The sequence below is a fragment of the Megalobrama amblycephala genome, linkage group LG4 (genome assembly GCF_018812025.1).
Source record: "Megalobrama amblycephala isolate DHTTF-2021 linkage group LG4, ASM1881202v1, whole genome shotgun sequence".
NCBI lineage: Eukaryota > Metazoa > Chordata > Actinopteri > Cypriniformes > Xenocyprididae > Megalobrama > Megalobrama amblycephala.
In genome coordinates this window covers 2,696,649-2,718,720 of record NC_063047.1, presented here as the reverse complement: position 1 = coordinate 2,718,720, position 22,072 = coordinate 2,696,649, and the positions used below count along the sequence as shown (strand labels likewise).

The window sequence follows — 22,072 nt, the reverse complement described above, 5'->3', positions numbered from 1 at the left end:
TTAAAGCGTCAAAGTGTCGGTTGCATAGCTGTCAATGGACTGACAGAAAGCTCTCAGATGTTATTAAAAACATCTTTATTTGTGTTCCTAAAATGAGGGCGAGTAAATTATGACAGAATTTTCATTTTTGGGTGAACTAAACCTTTAAATGTATACATATGCAGAAGTTAGTACAACACAACTCACAATCAAGAGCTTGATTACAGAGAAAAATGATGTCTTTACTGTAGAATTCTTAAAATCCTTGAGAAGAAAGTGAATGGGAAAAATACATCTCTAACCAAGAAAAAGTGGATGTTCATTGTTGTGCTCACAAAACTTAATGTATTCCTAATAGAAAATAGCCAGTAAATAAATAACCAAATGCATACACATTTTTTAAAATTCATTACTACTTGTACTATTATTAGTACTGCTGTAGGCTATTATTATAATATGGTATATTAGGTATTGAACAGTTTGTTGTCTTCTCTTCACTGGCCATTAGATGTCATCAAAGCCACATTAATGATTATTTTGCTCTCGACTGCTCAACTACTCATAACTGTACCTTTCTGTTGTAGTTTGTGAATAAAGCAGGTGTTTACTCAAGTGAACTTTATACAAGATATAATAATCTCCCATATACATGCTATAAAGTGAGTAACTCTGGCAAATGGCACAAAACAACCAGCCTATAAAATGATGGGAAGTGCATCATCTTAAAATCATAAATAATGTTTACAGCACTTACAGCGCAGTAAGATTACAGTACAGTAAACATTAGTTAAGAGGGGAGGCAGTAAAAGTAAAACAATAATTCAACACTTCCTACTTCCTGACAGAACTTTCCTCATTTTTTAATGATAGAATTCCCTTTCCCTGAATAACACATTGGGACAGAAATACTGAAGGAATCATAATTAAGGATTTCACCTGAAATAATCTAAAAACAAGTGAGATTTTTGAGGTTATTCCTGCTTTGATTAGTGAAAACTGTAAGTAGCAGGTTAATAAAATACATAATAATACAAACAAATTTAGAATAAGATGACCTGAGACTCTGGGACTTTTTTTTTTTTTTTTTTTGGTCATATCCTGAAATGACAGTTTACCTTAAAGGTATCTTTCTATCTATCTGAGATTAGATAGATAGATAGATAGATAGATAGATAGATAGATAGATAGATAGATAGATAGATAGATAGATAGATAGATAGATAGATAGATAGATAGATAGATGGGTGTGATGTAAACTATTACAGTGATGCTCTCAATATAACTGTATCAGAGGAATGTGATGGGAGGGGCCAACAGACTCCATCCTGTCCATTGATAGATATATTACTATATAAGAGACGATCACACTCTCAAAGGGTCACATTTGGTCGAGTCTCATTGCTGGAGTCACAGGACATTCACAATGCGGTGTCTGCTTTCAGCTTATCTTCTGCCACTGATTCTGCATTCATGCACCGGTGCAGGTGAGTCCAGGAGCTTCATTATACTGCATGATGCTGCATCATATATGCATTCATGTTCAAGTGTAATTACAGATCTACAAGTTTTCAGTGTTTTGCAGGTACAATAGGACATTTTATGTGACAAAGCATCTATTTTGCATTTATTAGTGTGCATTAATAACTAAAGTGCATCATTTAAAGGTGAGCAGACAGACTCTTGTGTAAAATTAACGACCTGCATTATTACTGTTAATTGTCTACATGTTCAGGCTGTTCGTAAACAGTTGCATACAAATCGTCTTTCTAATCAGTTGTTTTATGCACAAAACACTTAAAATAATTAATATCTGATATTAACATTTAACAACAAAAACTTGGATTTTGGAGCTTTTCAAAAGTACACACATGATGCTTTCTAACGTTTTTCATCTTTATTTATTTTTACAGTATATCCACAACTAAGAATAACCTAAATTAAAATAAATAGCCTACATAATTTCATGCCGAACCAAAAATAAAGATGACCCCATTCATTAAAACGCAAAGCACATTTTGGCTTTTATAACTTTTGTTAGTGTCAGTAAGCTGATTCAAACACTCTCTTACCTAGGCAGACTGTCAGATTTATCTTATAAATTTAGAAGAACCTTCTCTGTCATTTGACGCACAAACCTTGAACCCCTAGAAAAATCCGTCATCGAAAAATAAATCATTCCTGCGCGCGCCTCATCTTGTGGAGGAAGGAGGAAGGAGCATCTTTATTTCTGCTCAAGGACATTCGGTCTGTTCCCGTTCCTTGTGTAGGAGGAGCGCCTATAATCCACAAGGCGTCCGAAGTGTTTGCCAAAGAGTGAAGGAAAGCTCTGGAACGGAAACATTCATGACTAGAGCTGCACCTGCGATTTATACGATGACTTTCAGCGGGTCGACTTTTTAAAGGAAGACCGAAATGATCAGTACATATCATATCATATCACTAAAAACCTGGCGTTTTGAAAAGATTTTAGATCTTCGGATGTTTGGCTGGAGCGCACAAAGGACCATTTGGGTTGCGCGTGATGTTGAGGTTCATCACGCGCAACCCAAATGGTCCTTTTTGCGCCCCAGCCAAATGTCCAAAGACTTAAAATCTTCCTAAAACGGCAAGTTTTTAGTGATTTTATATGTAAATGAACAAAAAAATGATAATAACAGTAGTTGTGGTTCGGTTTTCAGAAGCAAAATGCTGGTTATCTCCACGGACGAATGTTCACGACGAGCGTCTATTTACCGCCAGGTGAAAATACATACACTCTAAAAAATGCTGGGTTAAAAACAACCCAAGTTGGGTTGAAAATGGACAAACCCAGCGGTTGGGTTAAATGTTTGCCCAGCCTGCTGGGTAGTTTTATTTAACCCAACTATTGATTAAAAAATGACTATGTCTGGCTCAAAATGAACCCAAAATAGTTTGGAAATTAAAAATCAGACACATAATTTCTAGAGGCAACAATAATAATCAAAAGGAGAACATTTATTAATAAGCAATTTAATAAATGTTTAATTATTATTCATTAAAATTATGAATAAATGTTAATTTCCAGCATATTTTGGGTTCATTTTAAGCAAACAATACAGTCATTTTTAAATAATAGTTGAGCATTTAACCCAACCGCTGGGTTAAAACAACCCAATCGCTGAGTTTGTCCACTTTCAACCAAACTTGGGTTGTTTTTAACACTACAAGCTCATCTTTTGTGGTTAGTGAGACGTAAAAACAAGTTAAAATGTTCTTTTATGCATAATAAAATGCACTTAGAAATTTAAAAATGTCTCAGTGTTAGAAAACACAATATTAAAGCAAGTGTCAATTATTGGAAATAACTATCAACATGAATGCATCTGGCTTAAAGATATTAAATCATCTCTTCCTTAGACATGAGAACCTGCTCACTATAGGATCTAAAGACATTTAAACATTGACGCGTTGAAACAATGTGTATTGTGAAAGAGTAAGGCTGTACAAATAAAAATGACTTGACAAGCAAAGCTTTTGACAAAAGAAGTTTGTTCGCTTCGAAACGCTAAAACCTGGAGTGTTGAAACTGAAGATTGAGTCAGTCTTAAGTTTGTTTGTGCTTAGTGAATGATGTTGATATTAATGTGATTACAACACGTTGAAAATAATGATGTAGTGTAGAGAAAAGATCATGTGACTGACATCATTTGCATTGCATCTAATGCAATAACATTCAGATGTTTTAAGTGTGACTTCATAGACTTTCTAGGGCACATGTGTATAAAAAGTCAAAAGGCTCAATGTCTCCATACAAGAGCCAAAATTACATACATGAAGCTATAAACTCTTTAATCTTCATATCTTATCTTCATATCTTATTATCAATAACTTAATGTAGTGACAATGTTAACTGAAAGGACCAGGACTGAAAGGTCTTCCTCATTGTGCCCTTGATCAACACACTTATCACAGCTTCAGTCCCTGTGGAGTAACCTGAGGTGAAGTGAACTGTAAATGACTTTTCATTAGAGCATCTGCTAAATGGCAGCTAACTAAATTAAAGGTCAATAAATCTCGATATAGTTCATAAACTGCCCCTTAAGTGCTACTAATGAAGCCAATAGGAATCTTTACATGCTGGATTGGAGACCTGTCTTGAACACTGGGGACCAAAACCAAAATAAAAAAGATAGAAGAACTAGAATTTATGTAAGGAATAATTGTTGACGGGCCGTTGAATCATTAGAAAATAATGCACACCTGAGGTGGTGATGTGGCGAGAGAGAGAGAGAGAGAGAGAGAGAGAGTGTGTGTGTGTGTGCGTTTGAGTGGATTGAGAGAGCGGGAGTTTTGGTTCTTTTGCTGTTATAGGCTGTAAGGACCTTTCAAATAACTGAAATCATTTGGCGAAGTGATATGGACATGTAATGCGGTCAAGACCTGACTGGAACTACTTTAGCCATGCGTTTCACTGAAAATAACTGCAAACCTTAGAACGTTTGTCAACCAATCAGATTCAAGCATTCTATAGCCCCCATAATAAAAGAATGTTAATTTCAATTTTATATCTCACAATTCTGACTTTTTTTCCTCAGAAATCTGTTTATATCTCACAAATCTTATAAGGAAAAACAGAATTGTGAGATATACTCGTTATTCTGTCTTGTTTTTCCTCAGAAATTGCCTGCAAACTTTGCAAACCTTTGAATGTTCATCAACCAATCAGATTCACACATTCAACAGCCACGTGTTATAATGTAATCACTTTGAACCATTTGCAAACATTTAATTTTTCAAAATACACACACTCAGTCTAATTGGTACGTAAGCCTAATGTGCGAAAACGGCTCGGTTACAGTTTAATGTTAGCCTATATTTTAAATTTAAAACGGCAAAAATTTACCAGAAATGTTACACATTACCATCAGTTGTTTAACATTCCTATCTTAAAACAGTTGTCAAATATTTAATGTTTAGCCTGCTTAGATTTTACCTCGCACTCTTTCACTGATAAAACGGAGCGTCGCACTGGAATTCTTTATGTGATTATGTGAACAGTAAAGCCCCGCCTTCTTTGATTTGATTGGCCCTTTCAGTCATTCTGAGTACCAAAAAAAACAATAAAATGAATCAGTGATAGGCTACATTATGGAGAGAAACTGCACTGACACTGAATGGATGCGCACGTCTGTGATCGGGCTCACTATCAAATGGAGTAGGCTATAGCCTCAGACATCACGCCCACGGCCCGTTGTCTTAACATCTGATGCATATGGCACTTATCTGGAAACAAGTCAAGTCAAGTCACCTTTATTTATATAGCGCTTTTTACAATGTAGATTGTGTCAAAGCAGCCTTACATTGATAACTGGTACATTATTTTGGCTGCACAGCAGCTCTTAAAGAATAGTGTCAATGCAGGCAGATGCAAAGCACTGTTGAATATCAATGTCAAGTCAAATGTCAAGGATTTGAGAAACACTTCAGGACTTTCTAAGTCATCATCTGACTGATGGTTGAATTCTGCAGGATGTCCGGGAGACGTGTGTGTCGCATTCTTTAACGGTCCGCCTGGAAACAAATGCCACGAAGCCAAACCCCCTTATGGAAAAAGAACGGCGTCGTGTTTACAACTGTAGCGATGAGCGCATATCAGGATCAAATAAACACTGGAGTTTCAAAAGTATGTGAAGTTTGCGGCTACAGTGTTAGTAAACTTGCACAATGTTCTTGAATGAATAATTTATTAGATGCACGGCGGTCTGTAGCTGTAATGACATCAATTTTACATTTTCACTCCCCTAAACATGACGCATAGCAAAATTGCTGTGATTGGTTGCGTTATATTTCAGTCAAACGTCCTCTTGGGCGGTCCTTGGCCAACGATAGCAAACTTTATGCCGTCAGTCTGAAGGTATGAATACGTGAGACTATCTATAGCCCGTACTTTAAAAGGCAGTGCATTCGGTTGTACGCATGCGCTAAGCGTTCACATCAAGACCTTAAGTGCATCTCACTGCTGAGACGCTGTCTACATAGACAGCTTCCTTCCTAGGGCAGCTAACCAAAATGGATAAGTGACTGATTTGAAACATTGTTCAAGTATCCTAACCTTCTGACTCGTGTTACAAGAAATGATTTAAGCAAATAATAATAATAATAATCGGAATCAGAATGAGCTTTAATGCCAAATATATTTACACACACAGGGAATTTGTACAGAAAAGAGTACAGACATAGAGATAAGGCAGTAAAAGGGACTATATAACACAATCGTAAAGAAAACACAGTAAGATTTAATATAACATTATACAATAGATAGGCTACAGTAATAAAATATAGGAAAAAAAAGTTTTTTTCTGTGGGTGGAGCCTACTGTACCTGGTGGCAGAAAATGACAGTTCTAGAGTAGCAGTCTGTGGAAGACATGGAATAAAAAAAATAAAAAATTATTTCGATTTCAATTCTGAATTTTTTCTCACAAATCTGAGTTTATATGCCTCAATTCTGACTTTTCCCCCTCAGAATTGTCAAATAAACTCACAGTTGCGAGTTATAAAGTCCAAACTGGGAGATATAAACTCGCAAATGCAAGAAAAAAAGTCAGAATTGTGAGATAAAAATGTTATAGGCTATGTTTAAAAGTTATGTTATAGGTTTAAATATTATTTCGTGCTGTAACTGTTATATATGTATGTCCTCTATGAACTGCATATCGTTAGCCTCATAACATAATTGCCCAGATCATATTTCAAAGGCAGATATCACAATTTGGACAAAAAAATGACTTTTTATGCTATGAGGCTAACGATATGTGAATATTATGTAGACTTACTATTTACATCAAATTCATACTTTAATAGTAGAATAATCATTGCCGCTTTCATCAGTTCAGTCTGTGACTTGCAACATAAACATCTGCATTCAGCAGCTTCAAATGGCAACAATGGTATTCTATAAAAATTAAGACATTCCAATTCTGACATGCACAGGTGGAACAAAACATTTTTCTAATTTTTGCACCTTTTACTACCACTATTTTTCTGCCAGCACTATGTGCGCAGCTACAAGTGACGTAACTGTGACGTCTGCTCCAAACTGGTCTATACATAGTATGCATTTTGCCTGTACAATAAGTGGCAAAATGCCAGAAGTTCAATCTTGCTGACTGAATGAGGAAACTCTCTTTCTGTAACTAAGCAGATTTTAAACCCTTTTTGTGTTCAGATGATACACACACTTATGGAGTGTCTGAGTCGCTCCAGATAATATCATGCCAGGATTTTTGTTTTGGTTTACGTGCATGAAACCGTATTTTCTTTGCTTTGTCTTTTGTGCCTTTATTCCACGGCAGCGTTGGTTCTTTGAGATATTACTGACCTTCTGTGACTCTGTTACTTTGTTTCTCGTGCCGCTCTAGAGATCAAAGGCTGTTTGTTAATAGCCTGTCGCTGTGAACAGCCAGGTATTGTTCTCCACTGACCGTACGCTGCAGACCCGACGCGGTTTATGACACCTGCTCATTTCAATCCAAACTACATCAAGTCACCTTTATAGACTGTTTCAAAACAGTAATATATTGTTATATATATTGTTATATATAGTAATATATAATATATATAGTGGACAAACAGTAATAAATGATTCAACCAATAAACTTCACTGAGTTAGATGAACTTATTTTCAGCATAAACACACATTTTTAAGTTGATTACTTTAACTAACTGGGTTGTGGCTGTGGAACCAATTTATCTTATCTAAATCAACAGCTAGTATAGCACATACTAAAATAACTTATATAACATTTCAATTTAAAGGGGACCTATAATGCCCCCTTTTACAAGATGTAATATAAGTCTCTGGTGTCCCCAGAATGTGTCTGTGAAGTTTCAGCTCAAAATACCCCATAGATCATTTATTATAGCTTGTCAAATTTGATGTAGAAATCCCAGTTTAATATTGTGTTTTTTAAGTTGATGTAATCAACAAAACTCATCAAAATAATGTTTGCAACTTAAAAGGTTTAATTAAATCAACAAATTAGAATTTTTAACTTGCAACCATGCACATTTGTTCAGTAAACACTCTTAAATCAAGATACATTTACATAAGAAGCAGAATTACTCACAATATTAAATTATATTTGGCTTTATGCTTAAAACAAGAAAAAATATCTGCCAGTGGGGTCAGAAAAATAAACTTAACTTAACTTAAAGGGAAAACAAGATTGTTTTTCTGACCCCATTAGACTTATTATTTTAAGCATAAATTCACTTAATTTTCATGCATTTCTTTTCATAAAATAAGACTTGTTATCATTACTTTTCAAGTAAATGTATTCTAATTTAAGAATGTTTAGATAGTTACTGGAAAACAAGACAAAAACACTGAAGGAAGAAGCTCGCTTTTTGCAGTACATGCATTTATTCAAGTTATAGGTAACAGATCCTCTGAATTTGAAAGTTGAAAATCAGTAACATTCTGTGATTTGAAAAGTATGCATTGGGAAATGTTTTTGGAAAATGCACTGGGAAAAGTTGTAAACATGTAATCATGCAATGTTTATATTTTCCTAAAACATGAAAGTTTGCACTATTGGGGTTTGTCCTAGAGGATGCTACCAAAAGGGAAATGACATCATCTGCATTCTGGGTAAAAGCAGCTCACAATGGGAGATGATAAACACGGCCCACTGTTTTGATCACGGCCTTGTGCCGATCACCTCGCATTCCTGGCTTTGTGATCCAGACGGCTCATGTGGAGAAACTGGGATGCTGTTCACATGGGTTTGTTTGTGAGCCCGATTATCATGTGCCCGCAGAAGGAAACGGCATCACAGATGAGGTAGAAAGACCTGCCGGTGGAGCCACTTCACTGGCACTTCCGTTCCAATCTGTGGGGCAGAACTTAGAAATAACAAAACGAGCCGAGCCGACCCATTAGTTTCAATGCCGTGCGTGTTTTTCATAAATATTTGATTTCAGAGATAGGGTCAAAATATTTGTTCCACCACTAAGGTGGAGACGTGCGTCTCCATTGTGAAATATTAATAAAATAAGTAAGAAGAATGTGACCCTTGCGATGCCTGGGTCGTGGAGTCGTCTATGAGCAGATAGCAGAGACAGATAGAGCGATTTGTGTCTTTGCGGCTCTCGAACAATAGAAAAGCAATTCCTGTGTATTAGAAGCATTTGAATGGCAGAGAATAACAGCTAATGGATTGGAGACGTGGGAACAGTCTTTTGTTTGTGAGGAAGTGAAACGAAACAAGCCAACAATCGAGGACGAGTTTAATAAACATGAGATGATAAATTTGATTGACACCGTGACTGAAAACAAGTTTCGTGCCAAACCTGTGAACTATTAGACTTGATGAGGCCAGTGTGACAAAATATGTTCTGGGGGCCATTAAAACGATCAAAAACGCTGGCAACTTTTTAAAAAAGAATGAGAGTGGCAGGGGAAAGAGTTAAACTATAGTTAAAGGTATATTTTAATAATATCTAAATAGCTAAAAAAACATGCAAAAATTATATAGAAATAATAAACTATTAGTATGATAAGTTAACTTAATTATTTCACCTTTTTTAACTTTAGTTAGTGTGTAATGTTGCTGTTTGAGCATAAACAACATCTGCAAAGTTACGACGCTCAAAGTTCAATGCAAAGGGAGATATTTCACTTTCACTACAACAAACGGCTGGTAGGGACTACAACGAGCATCTTCCTGGGTTGGTGACATCACTAACCCTAAAATTTACATAAACCCCGCCCCCGAGAACACGCAACAAAGTTTCCAGTTTAATTCTAAAAGTTGTAACTTCTTCCTGAGTCTCTCCATCAGTGTCGACTCCGGTTTGAACAATGTAAGGCTGAACACTGTTACTGACAATCCTCATTTTGGCTGCGTGAGATTCTCCAGCTTTGTTGTTGTTGAGCTGTTAAAGCTCCGCCCTCTTCTGGAAAGGGGGCGGGGAGCAGCAGCTCATTTGCATTTAAAGGGACACACACAAAAACTAGCAGTATACCTAAAAGTTCACTTGTAGTATATTTGCTGCAATACACTTAAAGTATAACTAAAAGTATACTTTTATACAAAAAAGTGGGCCAATTTACTGAAATAGTACACTTACAATTAAATTATTACAATAAAAATATAATTGAACTTAAGTATACTAAATAAAAAGAACATGAAGTATACTTATTTCTTATAAGGGTCTTTAAAGAGGTGTGGACGACTTCATATCCAGTCATTTGCTTATATATTTCAGGTTATATACCAGAGTTATCTCAACAACATGTCAAATGTACTCAGATTTGCCAAGTTATCAACATCTGCTATCAAAAGTCAGAGATCTCAGTATGAACTCAAACATTTCTCATCAAACGATCTGAGCTGCTCCACATTCATACGCTTACAATAATTGACTAATAGAGTCGTCTAAGACTCAAATGTTAAACAAATGAGAACCAAGTGCAATTTCCAAGCAATAACATTTGGGTCATCAGTGACATTTCTCTTTAATTCCTAAAATAACAGGATCTCATTCGGAGGAAAAAGGAGATGTAGGGTCATGAAATCAAGTCACTTCTTAGAAGTCGCCTGATAGACTTCAAAACATCCCGTTAGTTATGTCTGTTAAGAATATGAAGATAGTTTTGTCATCATTAACAATTCTCATAATATAATCTGTTTATTGTGAGCGACAGGGAGAGGTTTTCCTGTTAAACAAGACAATAGAATGAAGTCATTAGAATTAAGAACTTGTGTAATTTTTAATGTTTTTGAAAGAAGTCTGAATACTCAGTAAGGCTGTAATAATAAATACAGTAATATTGTGAAATATTCTTACAATTTAAAAGATTAGAACTTTTTTCTATTTAAATATATTTTACATTTGATTCACTCTATTATTGGTGCTCAGTTATTAATAATGGCTCTTATTATGGATGTGTTTTTGCCGTGAGTTTTTGTGACTGAAGACTGAAGTAATGATGCTGAAAATTCAGCTTTGATCACAGGAATAAATTACATTTTACTATATATTCACATAGAAAAGAGTTATTTTAAATTGCAATAATATTTCACATTTTTACTGTTTTTACTGTATTTTTAATCAAATAAATGCAGCCTTGGTGAGCAGAAGAGACTTCTTTACAAAACATTAAATACATCTTAATTATTCCAAACTTTTGACCAATTGCATTATACCAGAAATGCCCCGAGGATCAAAAAACAAAACAAGTACTAATGCAAAAATAATCTAAGCAAAGCATTTCAATTTACTAACTAATCCTTTATACTCATACAGACTGGTGCTACCAGACGCAGGTTAGCTGTACTTCCCACTGTAAAGGTAAGTTGAGTTTCTGGAGAAACATCTCATGTCTCTTAATGTAACATTCTAGACACGTCACTCGTTTACAGTATCTAAACTAAATAGCGTCTCTGTGTTGTTCTGTAAGGACCAGACAAATGGAGTGACGTGAATGAAGAATGTGGGAAAAACAGACAGTCACCAATCAACATAGTGACGAAGAAAACCAAGCTGAGCGAGCGACTGACGCCTTTCAAATTCACCGGCTACCAGGACACATTCGAAAGCATCATAAAGAACAACGGCCACTCGGGTATAAAGACAGCAGATGAAGACAAAAAACACACCTGGTGACTGATCAAGAGCAAATTTGTAGCTGTGCCAAATTTTCCGATCTATATTTTGGTCGTGCATCTGATTCTCATTAGTTTTGGATGTGCATGCTGTATAATATTGTTTAAAAAACTACACTATAACATACTGCCAACAATGCTAAAAATGATTTGCTTACTTAGTATTTTTGTCTTTTTTTCCATTACAAATATCTAAAAATACTTCAATCAAGATACATTTATCTTGTTTTCTTGTTTAATCTTGTTTTCCCTTTGAATTGTGTTTATTTTTCTTACTACATTGATACATATTTTTTTCTTATTTTCTTTCAAGTATAAACTCACTTAATTTAGTTTTTTTTTTTTATTCAAAACAAAACAAAACAAGGCTTACTATCTTAAATCATTTTGTTTCTCAAATAAATGTATCTTGATTTAAGAATCTTTAGATATTTGCACTGGAAAACAAGACAAAAACACTGAGTACACTGTAAAAAAGAATTTAAAAAATAAGTTACCTGCTTGCCTTAAAATTTTGAGTTCACTGAAATTAAACATTTGAGTTAATACAATGAAGGTGATTGGTTTAATCAACAGAAACTCAAAATATGTTATCTGAACCACATTAATTATCGAAGTTGATTTGACAAAAGAAAGAATGTTAATAACAAATTGTGTACACTGTAAAAAGTAATACGAATAGTAATAAGAACACTTTATTTTTTTATTGCCAACATTGAAAACACTTGATGATAACAAGTAGAATCACTGAATCACATGAATCAACAGAGGTTTAGATGTTGATGTTGATTTTGGTCGCCGTTATGGTGATCAGTGTTTTTTTTAGTTGGGCAGTTTGACTCTGCTTTTTATGTCAGTTTGTGGGTTTTGTAATGGTGTTTGCTAATTTTCCACATTTTAAATGGTTGACTTTTAAGGAATTGATTTGATTAATTCTAAATCAATTCTTATATGTTGAATTTTAGAACATTAAGAACATTATTTAAAATAAACACAGTCATGGTTATTTCGTATTTAAAGCCACAAAAAAATCAGATATGTGATAAAAGTTATTTTTAAAAATAATGCATTTAATATTGTGCTACTCCCTAAAAAAGTAACAAATTACTTTTTAAGTAAAGTTACCAAAAATGACACCAAAAGTGAAATGAATAATGAAGAAAATGCAAATTCACTTGAAAAAAAAATAACATTACTCGAAAAAAGTAATCCGATTACGTAACATGTATTTTTGCTCTTTACATGCATGCAACAAGATTCAATCTGTGTTCATGGAATAAAAACCGAACTGTAAATGTGTAATCTAATAGTAATATGTGTTTCTTTCAGCGGAAATGTGCATCACTGCCGATCTTCAAAGTTCAAACACTAAAATCACTCTTGGAGCCTTAACTTATTGTATTTTCCACCTCAGTTCAGGTCAGTATTCCCATCATAGCCACAGTGTCTGGAGGAAACCTGGATGGAACGTACAAGGCTGTGCAGTTTCACCTCCACTGGGGTAAAGACGGAGGGCCTGGATCTGAACACACCATCGATGGAGAGCAGTATCCCATGGAGGTGCGGCCTATTGTTGCAATTAAAGCCCAAATATACTTTGATTTCTACGCGTACACGAGGATCCCCATACAGTGTGTGTGATGCAAATTTCGTCACTAGAATAGGATGATTTTTGCGCATTAAATTTGTTTTCCACAAGGTGCCAACACTGACCCAGGCCGGAACAACAATTTAACCACAATTTGAATCGCTGTACTCTGCTGCCAGGCCAGTAGATGGCGATGTCACATTGTAAAGAAACACTACATGCCTATGGACTGAACACGTAACACGCATGTGCATGCAGAGATTTAACAAATTCGCATTTTTGGAGTTTACACAATAAAGAATAAGATGATAACGGTATAGTTTTCAAAAACGTACACTTTGAAACTTTCGAAAGTTTGCATTTTTAGGCCCCCAAAATGCAGTTGTCGTTTAAATAAAGGGTTCCCAACCCCAAACACTGCACATTTTGCATGTCTCCCTAATCAAACACACCTGATTCAAGTCATCAGCTTATTAGTAGAGACTCCTAGACCCGAAATGGGTTAGACAAAGGAGACATGCAAAATTTGCAGTGTTGGGGGGCCTCCAGGAATGTGGTTGGGAACCACCGGTGTAAATAAGAGGAACAAAAAAAAAGTTTTCCATTTTTAGTTGAAAATGGTGTTGTGTAAATGGCCCCTTATTCTTTCATTAACTTTTTATGCAAACTTTTGAAAATGGGTTTTAAAGAGGACGTTTTTTTAAAACAAAACTGCGTAGTGTTTCTTTACAAAGTGACATCGCCATCTACTGGCCTGGCAGCAGAATACAGCGATTTCAGTCATTTTCTCGAATCCTTGTGAATGAGGATCATTTCGACAATGTTTTCATCTGACTGTAAAAAATGCAAAGGAAAACCTTTCCACTTTTAGTACAATGTTGTCATGTAAACATATCCTAAATTGTTAAAATTATGATCATTTTTTACAGTGATTTTTATAAATATATGTCCTTATTTACTCTCTCACCAGCTGCATATTGTGCACATGAAACAAAGATACAACAGACTTGAAGAGGCACTCAGAGATCCTTCTGGAGTCGCCGTGTTGGGATTCTTCTATGAGGTTTGATATGGCTGTGCTTTAAAATGCAGAGTTTGAGTTTGTTCAGTTTGCTGAGAGAATTTGAAATGAATTTATAAGATGACAAACATCAATAACATCACTTCTGTTCATCAGGAGTCAAGCAGCTCAAACAGAAAGTACGACCTCCTCACACATGCCCTGCGCAGCATACAGAACACAAGTAAGACCTTCTGAAATATTACAGGAATATTTCATTTGTGGAATGCTCAGACAATCATTTTAAATATGTGCACTTCGTATTTCTGATACACGTGCATTCATTTCTATGTTCCCTCTTTCCTGCTGTAAATGCATTTTTCATTCGTTTTATATAAACTAAAGAACAATAGCAGATTAATGTGGCACACTGATATCAAAATAAATATATCCTGGAATATTCCCTTAAAGGTGAAATGTGTAATCTGCTCAATGTTCAACTAGTTTGCGGTGTGTCAGTTTAATGTTCAGAATATCAATAAGTCAGTCATTAGTAGTTTGACTTCCACTGTGACGCTTTCAAAACATTGATCTGTTTGTTTGAGCGAATTATGACTCAACCAATGACGTGAGTTTGAGAGACAATAGGAGGATTTGTAAATGACTGATATCCTTATTTTTCATTATATAGTTCTGTTAATGGCACAGAAACTACATATACTATATATATATTTTTAAATGAATTCAAATGTAATACCTTGGTAACATAAAAAAATTGTGAAAATTGCTATCTACATGGAAACTTACCACATACAGTCATGGTCAGATTTATTTGCACCGTTGGTAAATATGATCAAAGAAGGCTGTAAAAATAAATGTGCAACATTAATCCTTTTGATCTTTCACAAAAATCGAACGTTTCATTGAAGTAAATCTAATAACTGTGGAGGAGGAAATCATGTAATGAAATAAATGTTTTTCTCTAATGCACATTGTCCACAATTATTGGTACCTATAGAAATTATCTAAAATAGGTATTTTCCCATTAATATTTACAGGTTTTGAGAACATGAAATTTTCCAGCCATGACTTCTCGGTTCACGGGAGCATAAATATGAGGAAACACAAAGGCCAAATTCCATTAATCATTCATTCAGTTCTTTATTTAACCAGGTTAAAAACTAATTGAGATTAAAAATCTTTTATAAGAGTGACCTGGTCAAGAGGGCAGCAACAAATAATGTAAATATACAAATGTACAACATCAAAACACAAGACAGCACAACTCAGCTTTAAGCTGTTCTGTATTTAAGCTGTTCTGTATTTAAGTTGTTCTGTAATTATTCCAAGCAACAGAAGCATTATATTTCAAATATTTTTTTCCTCAAGCTCAGTTCAGACCCGAGGAACTTTGAGGTAAAACAGGTCTTTTGAACGAAGATCAAAATAGCATGCATTTGCATTACATATGCTGAGAGACAAATAAGATGAGTAAATGAGTAAAACCAAAGAATATAGTTCTGATGTGAAAAAAAAAAAAAAGATCAAACAGCACCTACCTACATTACCACAAGTTGTTCGGGAGGGTTTCGAGAAAAATCCTCCTTGCTCATCCATGAACAAACCCTTTAACCTCAGCGAGTTTCATTCAAATCTACCTCCGTTAACCTTGTCTGATAGCTGCTCAAACTTCATTGGCTGATGGTGGACATGATTGTCCTCATAGACAAACATGGCACCTTGCACAAAGACACTGCATGCCAATTTTCAAGTCGATTGGACTAACGGTGAAGTATTATAGCCATTTTCATGTTTTATTTTCCCTGTTATAGCTCCACCAAGTGGCCAGACACCATGTCCTCTTTCACAGGACCACAGAATGAGCTCTTACATAGGTGTGCCAAGTTTGGTGAAGCTATCTAATTCTGTTCACGATTTGTAACCATTTTAGTCAAAGTGGCTCTGCCCACTTCAAACATTTTGGCAGCCCTTGAATTGAAATTTCAACTTCTTTGATAATTATTGACAATCATACTCCAGAGAAACCTGTTGCACTGGTTTGGCTCTGATTGGGCCAAAAACCCTAAGACTAGATCGCAAAAGTAGATTTTTCCTAAATAAAATCCTAAATACCCCAAAACTTTGCTTATAACTCCTAAACCGTTAGGATTCACAATTTCGTACTTTTCACCGCTGTAGCGCCCCGTCTGCAAGCCTTGGTGATGTTGTAGGTACGTGCTTGAACCCCTAATGACTACAGACTAACGACATGCAGGTCTGTGTAATGAAAAAAGGCTCTAGGTCTAGAAATGCGTTGAACTTTTTAAGCGGCAACATGGGCAGGAAACTTCAAAAGATGCAAGCACACCAGTTAAAGATGTCCGTCTAGCATCTGTTTGCACCAAAAAAAAAAAAAAAAAAACAAGTAGTGCAGTGGAATGCAAAAATGCATTCTGTGTGAATGTCCAGCCTGAAACTGATTTAACTCATTCGAACACATACAGTAAATAACTGAATAACTCTTTTTCATTTGCACAGATGGAAACACGACCCTTCGTAAGATTTCTCTGAATCAGCTCATTCTGTCTGAAGCGAACATGACTAACTATTACCGGTATGACGGGTCACTAACAACACCGGGCTGCACGGAGGCTGTGGTGTGGACAGTGTTTGAAAACCCCATTCCCCTCGACAAGGAACAGGTACGACCCATGCTGACTTCACATGCTATCAGAAATATAGTATTTATTTAACCAAAACTTCAGAATCGTCAGCAAGCTGACAATCTAGATAGTGTGGTGAATTATACAATTGCACGGTAATGTTTATATACTTGTCGATGAACGGAATGCTACAGTTCGTTAAAAATCTACAAAGCCCCGCACATGACATGCAGAAAAAAAAGTATATCATGCACATGATTTACTAATTCATTCCCTCGATTTGCTAAATCATGTGCACGATTTACTATTTCCTTCCCTCGGTTTACTAAATTGTGTGAATGATTTGCTATTTCGTTTACTAAATTGTGTGCATGATTTACTATTTCGTTTACTAAATTGTGTGAATGATTTACTATTTCGTTTGCTAAATCATGCGCACGATTTACTATTTTGTTCCCTCGATTTGCTAAATCATGTGCACAATTTACTATTTTGTTCCCTCGATTAGCTAAATCGTGCGTACAATTTACTATTTTGTTCCCTCTGTTTACTAAATTTTGTGCAAGATTTACTATTTCGTTCCCTCGATTTGCTAAATCATGTGCACGATTTACTATTTCCTTCCCTCGGTTTACTAAATTGTGTGCATGATTTACTATTTCGTTTACTAAATTGTGTGCATGATTTACTATTTCGTTTACTAAATTGTGTGAATGATTTACTATTTCGTTTGCTAAATCATGCGCACGATTTACTATTTTGTTCCCTCGATTTGCTAAATCATGTGCACAATTTACTATTTTGTTCCCTCAATTTGCTAAATCACGTGCATGATTTACTATTTCGTTTGCTAAATCATGTGCACAATTTACTATTTTCAGCGCATGATTTACTATTTTGTTCCCTTGATTAGCTAAATCGTGCATACAAGTTACTATTTCGTTCCCTCTGTTTACTAAATTGTGTGCAAGATTTACTATTTCATTCCATCGATTTGCTAAATCATTCGCATGATTTACTATTTTGTTCCCTCAATTTGCTAAATCGTGTGCATGATTTACTATTTCATTTGCTAAATCATGCGCGCAATTCACTATTTAGTTCCCTCAATTTGCTAAATCATGCGCACGATTTACTATTTTGTTCCCTCGATTTGCTAAATCGTACGCACAATTTACTATTTCGTTCCCTCAATTTGGTAAATCATGTGCAAGATTTACTATTACGTTCACTTGATTTGCTAAATCATGTGCACGGTTTACTATTTCGTTCCCTCGGTTTACTAAATCGTGTGCTTGATTTACTATTTAGTTTGCTAAATCATGCGCACGATTTACTATTTTGTGCGCATGATTTACTATTTTGTTCCCTCGATTAGCTAAATCGTGCGTACAATTTACTATTTTGTTCCCTCTGTTTACTAAATTTTGTGCAAGATTTACTATTTCGTTCCCTCGATTTGCTAAATCATGTGCACGATTTACTATTTCCTTCCCTCGGTTTACTAAATTGTGTGCATGATTTACTATTTCGTTTACTAAATTGTGTGCATGATTTACTATTTCATTTACTAAATTGTGTGAATGATTTACTATTTCGTTTGCTAAATCATGCGCACGATTTACTATTTTGTTCCCTCGATTTGCTAAATCGTGCACAATTTACTATTTTGTTCCCTCAATTTGCTAAATCACGTGCATGATTTACTATTTCGTTTGCTAAATCATGTGCACAATTTACTATTTTCAGCGCATGATTTACTATTTTGTTCCCTTGATTAGCTAAATCGTGCATACAAGTTACTATTTCGTTCCCTCTGTTTACTAAATTGTGTGCAAGATTTACTATTTCATTCCATCGATTTGCTAAATCATTCGCATGATTTACTATTTCATTCCCAATTGTGTAAACGATTTACTATTTAATTCCCTCAATTTTCTAAATCGTACCCACGATTTACTATTTTGTTCCCTCAATTTGCTAAATCGTGCGCATGATTTACTATTTCGTTTGCTAAATCATGCGCGCAATTCACTATTTAGTTCCCTCAATTTGCTAAATCATGTGCACGATTTACTATTTCCTTCCCTCGGTTTACTAAATTGTGTGCATGATTTACTATTTTGTTTACTAAATTGTGTGAATGATTTACTATTTCGTTTACTAAATTGTGTGAATGATTTATTATTTCGTTTGCTAAATCATGTGCATGATTTACTATTTTGTTCCCTCGATTTGCTAAATCATGTGCACAATTTACTATTTTGTTCCCTCAATTTGCTAAATCACGTGCATGATTTACTATTTCGTTTGCTAAATCAGGATTTACTATTTTCAGCGCATGATTTACTATTTTGTTCCCTCGATTAGCTAAATCGTGCATACAAGTTACTATTTCGTTCCCTCTGTTTACTAAATTGTGTGCAAGATTTACTATTTCATTCCATCGATTTGCTAAATCATTCGCATGATTTACTATTTCATTCCCAATTGTGTAAACGATTTACAATTTCATTCCCTCAATTTTCTAAATCGTATGCACGATTTACTATTTTGTTCCCTCAATTTGCTAAATCATGTGCACGATTTATTATTACGCTCCCTCGATTTGCTAAATCATGTGCACGATTTACTATTTTGTTCCCTCGGTTTACTAAATCGTGTGCATGATTTACTATTTCGTTTGCTAAATCATGCGCACAATTCTCTATTTAGTTCCCTCAATTTGCTAAATCATGCGCACGATTTACTATTTTGTTCCCTCGATTTGCTAAATCGCGCTCAAGATTTACTATTTCGTTCCCAGTTGTGTAAATGATTTACTATTTCATTCCCTCGATTTGCTAAATCGTACACACAATTTACTATTTCGTTCCCTCGATTTATAAATGGTGTGCACGATTTACTATTTTGTTACCTCGGTTTATAAATTGTGCGCGTGATTTAGCAATTCGAGGGAGCAAATTAGTACTATTTTTTTCCTGCATGTCATGTGCGAGGCTCCGTAAAAATCTGCTGGATATTGGCTAAAAATCTAAATAGGCACAAATGAACATTGTGTCCTCTTTTATTCCTATTCTTTCCAACAACAAAGCATCAATTACCATTAAATCAAATGCAATAATTGCTGTTTAGAAAACAAAATATTTAGTTTCTGTTGATTAACCTGATTAGTTTGTATTAACTCAAATTTTTAGTTTCAAAAATGTGAGGCAGCCAGCTTACTTGCAACAATCATTTTTTACAGTGCAATTACGACTTCAGAAATTTACGATAGCGCGAGAGCACTTAAAGGGCCAGTTCACCCCAAAAATGAGCATTGTTTTAAACCTGTATGACTATCTTTGATTATTATTATTATCTTCATACAGCTTCGTGCATTTTCCACCCTAAAATTTAAAAGTGGGGATCCAATGGTGGGAACGTTCAGACCCGTGCAGCCTCGTAACGGACGTGTGGTGTATCGGTCCAGCAGCGCGGCGGTCGCGGCCAGCGCCGTCCTCCTTTTGGCCTCCATCAGCACAGCGTTTGGTCTGTCCCATCTGAACTAGAGCAAGACCGACCCATTACCTGCACAAGTAACACAATGAGTTCTCATCGAATCAACGGACCAAAAGGATCAAACCTATAAAGACAAATCACAGAATTACAGTGTCCCAAACGCTTCCAACTGAATAAAACCACAAACGAGCCATTTCTACAGGAGTAGTTAGTGTAGAAACGATGGTGGTCGACTGCATGAGTAGAAGACCATTAGACGTTTGCTCATAGCTATCTATAGGAGCTGGACTAAAGCCACTCGGACCCTCTGTGAAGGTCTGACGTGTAATAAATGCATGACCTTTATCTGTTATAGACATCTGCCAAGACACATGCATATACACACACACACACACACACACACACACACACATACACAAACACACGGCTATATTTATGAGGCTGGAAGGCTTTCATGTGACATGCTGGAGATGTGCATTACAAATACACACAACGATGATCAGCACTCTACAAGAGTATGATGCAGAGGTCAAGGGTGAAAGGTCACAGAGCCTCGAGAATAGAGCAGAGAGAAAGCCAGACAGCGCAAATACACAACTTTACATTTACATGAATTAAATTGACACTTTCTTATGGTGTTATTACACAAACTTTAACCCCTTTAAATGACCAAATATTACAGTGCATTTACTATATATTGGGTCACTGTATATATATATATATATATATATATATATATATATATATATATATATATATATATATACAGTACCGGTAAAAAGTTTAGATGCAAAATGTTTTTGATCAAAAATACAGAAAAAAACAGTAAAATTTGAAATATTATTACAATTTAAAATACCTGCTTTCCATGTGAATATATAGTAAAGTGTAATTTATTCCTGTGATCAAAGCTGAATTTTCAGCATCATTACTCCAGTCTTCAGTGTCACATGATCCTTCAGAAATCATTCTGATATGATGATTTTATACTCATTTATTATGAATGTTGGAAACAGTTGTACTGCTTAATAATTTTTTGGAGCCTGTGATACTTTTTTCAGGATATTTATTAAAAAATATATTTTTTTTCTAACAATATAAATCTTTACTGTCACTTTTTATCAATTTAACACATCATTGCTGAATAAAAGTATTAATCTCTTTCAAAAAAAGAAAGTTTACTGACCTTAACTTTAACGATGGTGTATATTGTTACAAAAGATTTCTATTTTGAATAAATGCTATTCATTTTAACTTTTTATTCATCAAAGAATCCTGAAAAAAGTATCACAGGTTATACAAAATATTAAGCAGCACACATTGATTAAGACTGATAAATCATCATACTAGAATAATTTCTGAAGGATCATGTGACTCTGAAGACTGGAGTAATGATGCTGAAAATTCAGCTTTGCATCACAGGAATAAATTATATTTTAAAGTATATTAAATAGAAAATCATTATTTTAAATTGTAATAATATTTCACAATATTGCAATATTGAGTTTTCTTCTTTCAGACCCCTTAAAAATGAAGTGTAAAAAAACCCCAAAGCCACTTTAAAAAGAAAAGGAACAAAGTACTTTGGCATTTCTATGTTTAACCCAGACTTGCATTGCTTCATTCATTCAGACACATAGGCCTAAAACATACTAGCTCAGCGAAGACAGTCGAAACAAAAGTAGTGTGTTATCTGTGAGAAGAGGTCA

General features: G+C 35.0%; 1 protein-coding gene and 1 long non-coding RNA gene across 2 annotated transcripts in view; one reads left to right on the top strand and one right to left on the bottom strand.

Annotated features, from left to right (window-relative positions):
- The first annotated feature begins 1,250 nt into the window (after nt 1-1,250).
- Nucleotides 1,251-21,119, top strand: ca4a (carbonic anhydrase IV a). The gene is made up of 8 exons (XM_048186803.1): nt 1,251-1,463; nt 11,253-11,297; nt 11,407-11,571; nt 13,026-13,171; nt 14,170-14,262; nt 14,377-14,443; nt 16,738-16,901; nt 20,234-21,119. Exons 1-8 carry the CDS (start codon nt 1,403-1,405, stop codon nt 20,411-20,413), a joined length of 921 nt encoding a protein of 306 aa, XP_048042760.1. The 5' UTR covers nt 1,251-1,402; the 3' UTR covers nt 20,414-21,119.
- Nucleotides 6,501-22,072, bottom strand: part of LOC125266289 — a 96,352-nt gene continuing 80,780 nt past the window's right edge. The window contains exon 3 of the long non-coding RNA XR_007184468.1: nt 6,501-8,833. This is a non-coding gene — a long non-coding RNA (uncharacterized LOC125266289). The remainder of the gene's footprint in view (nt 8,834-22,072) is intronic.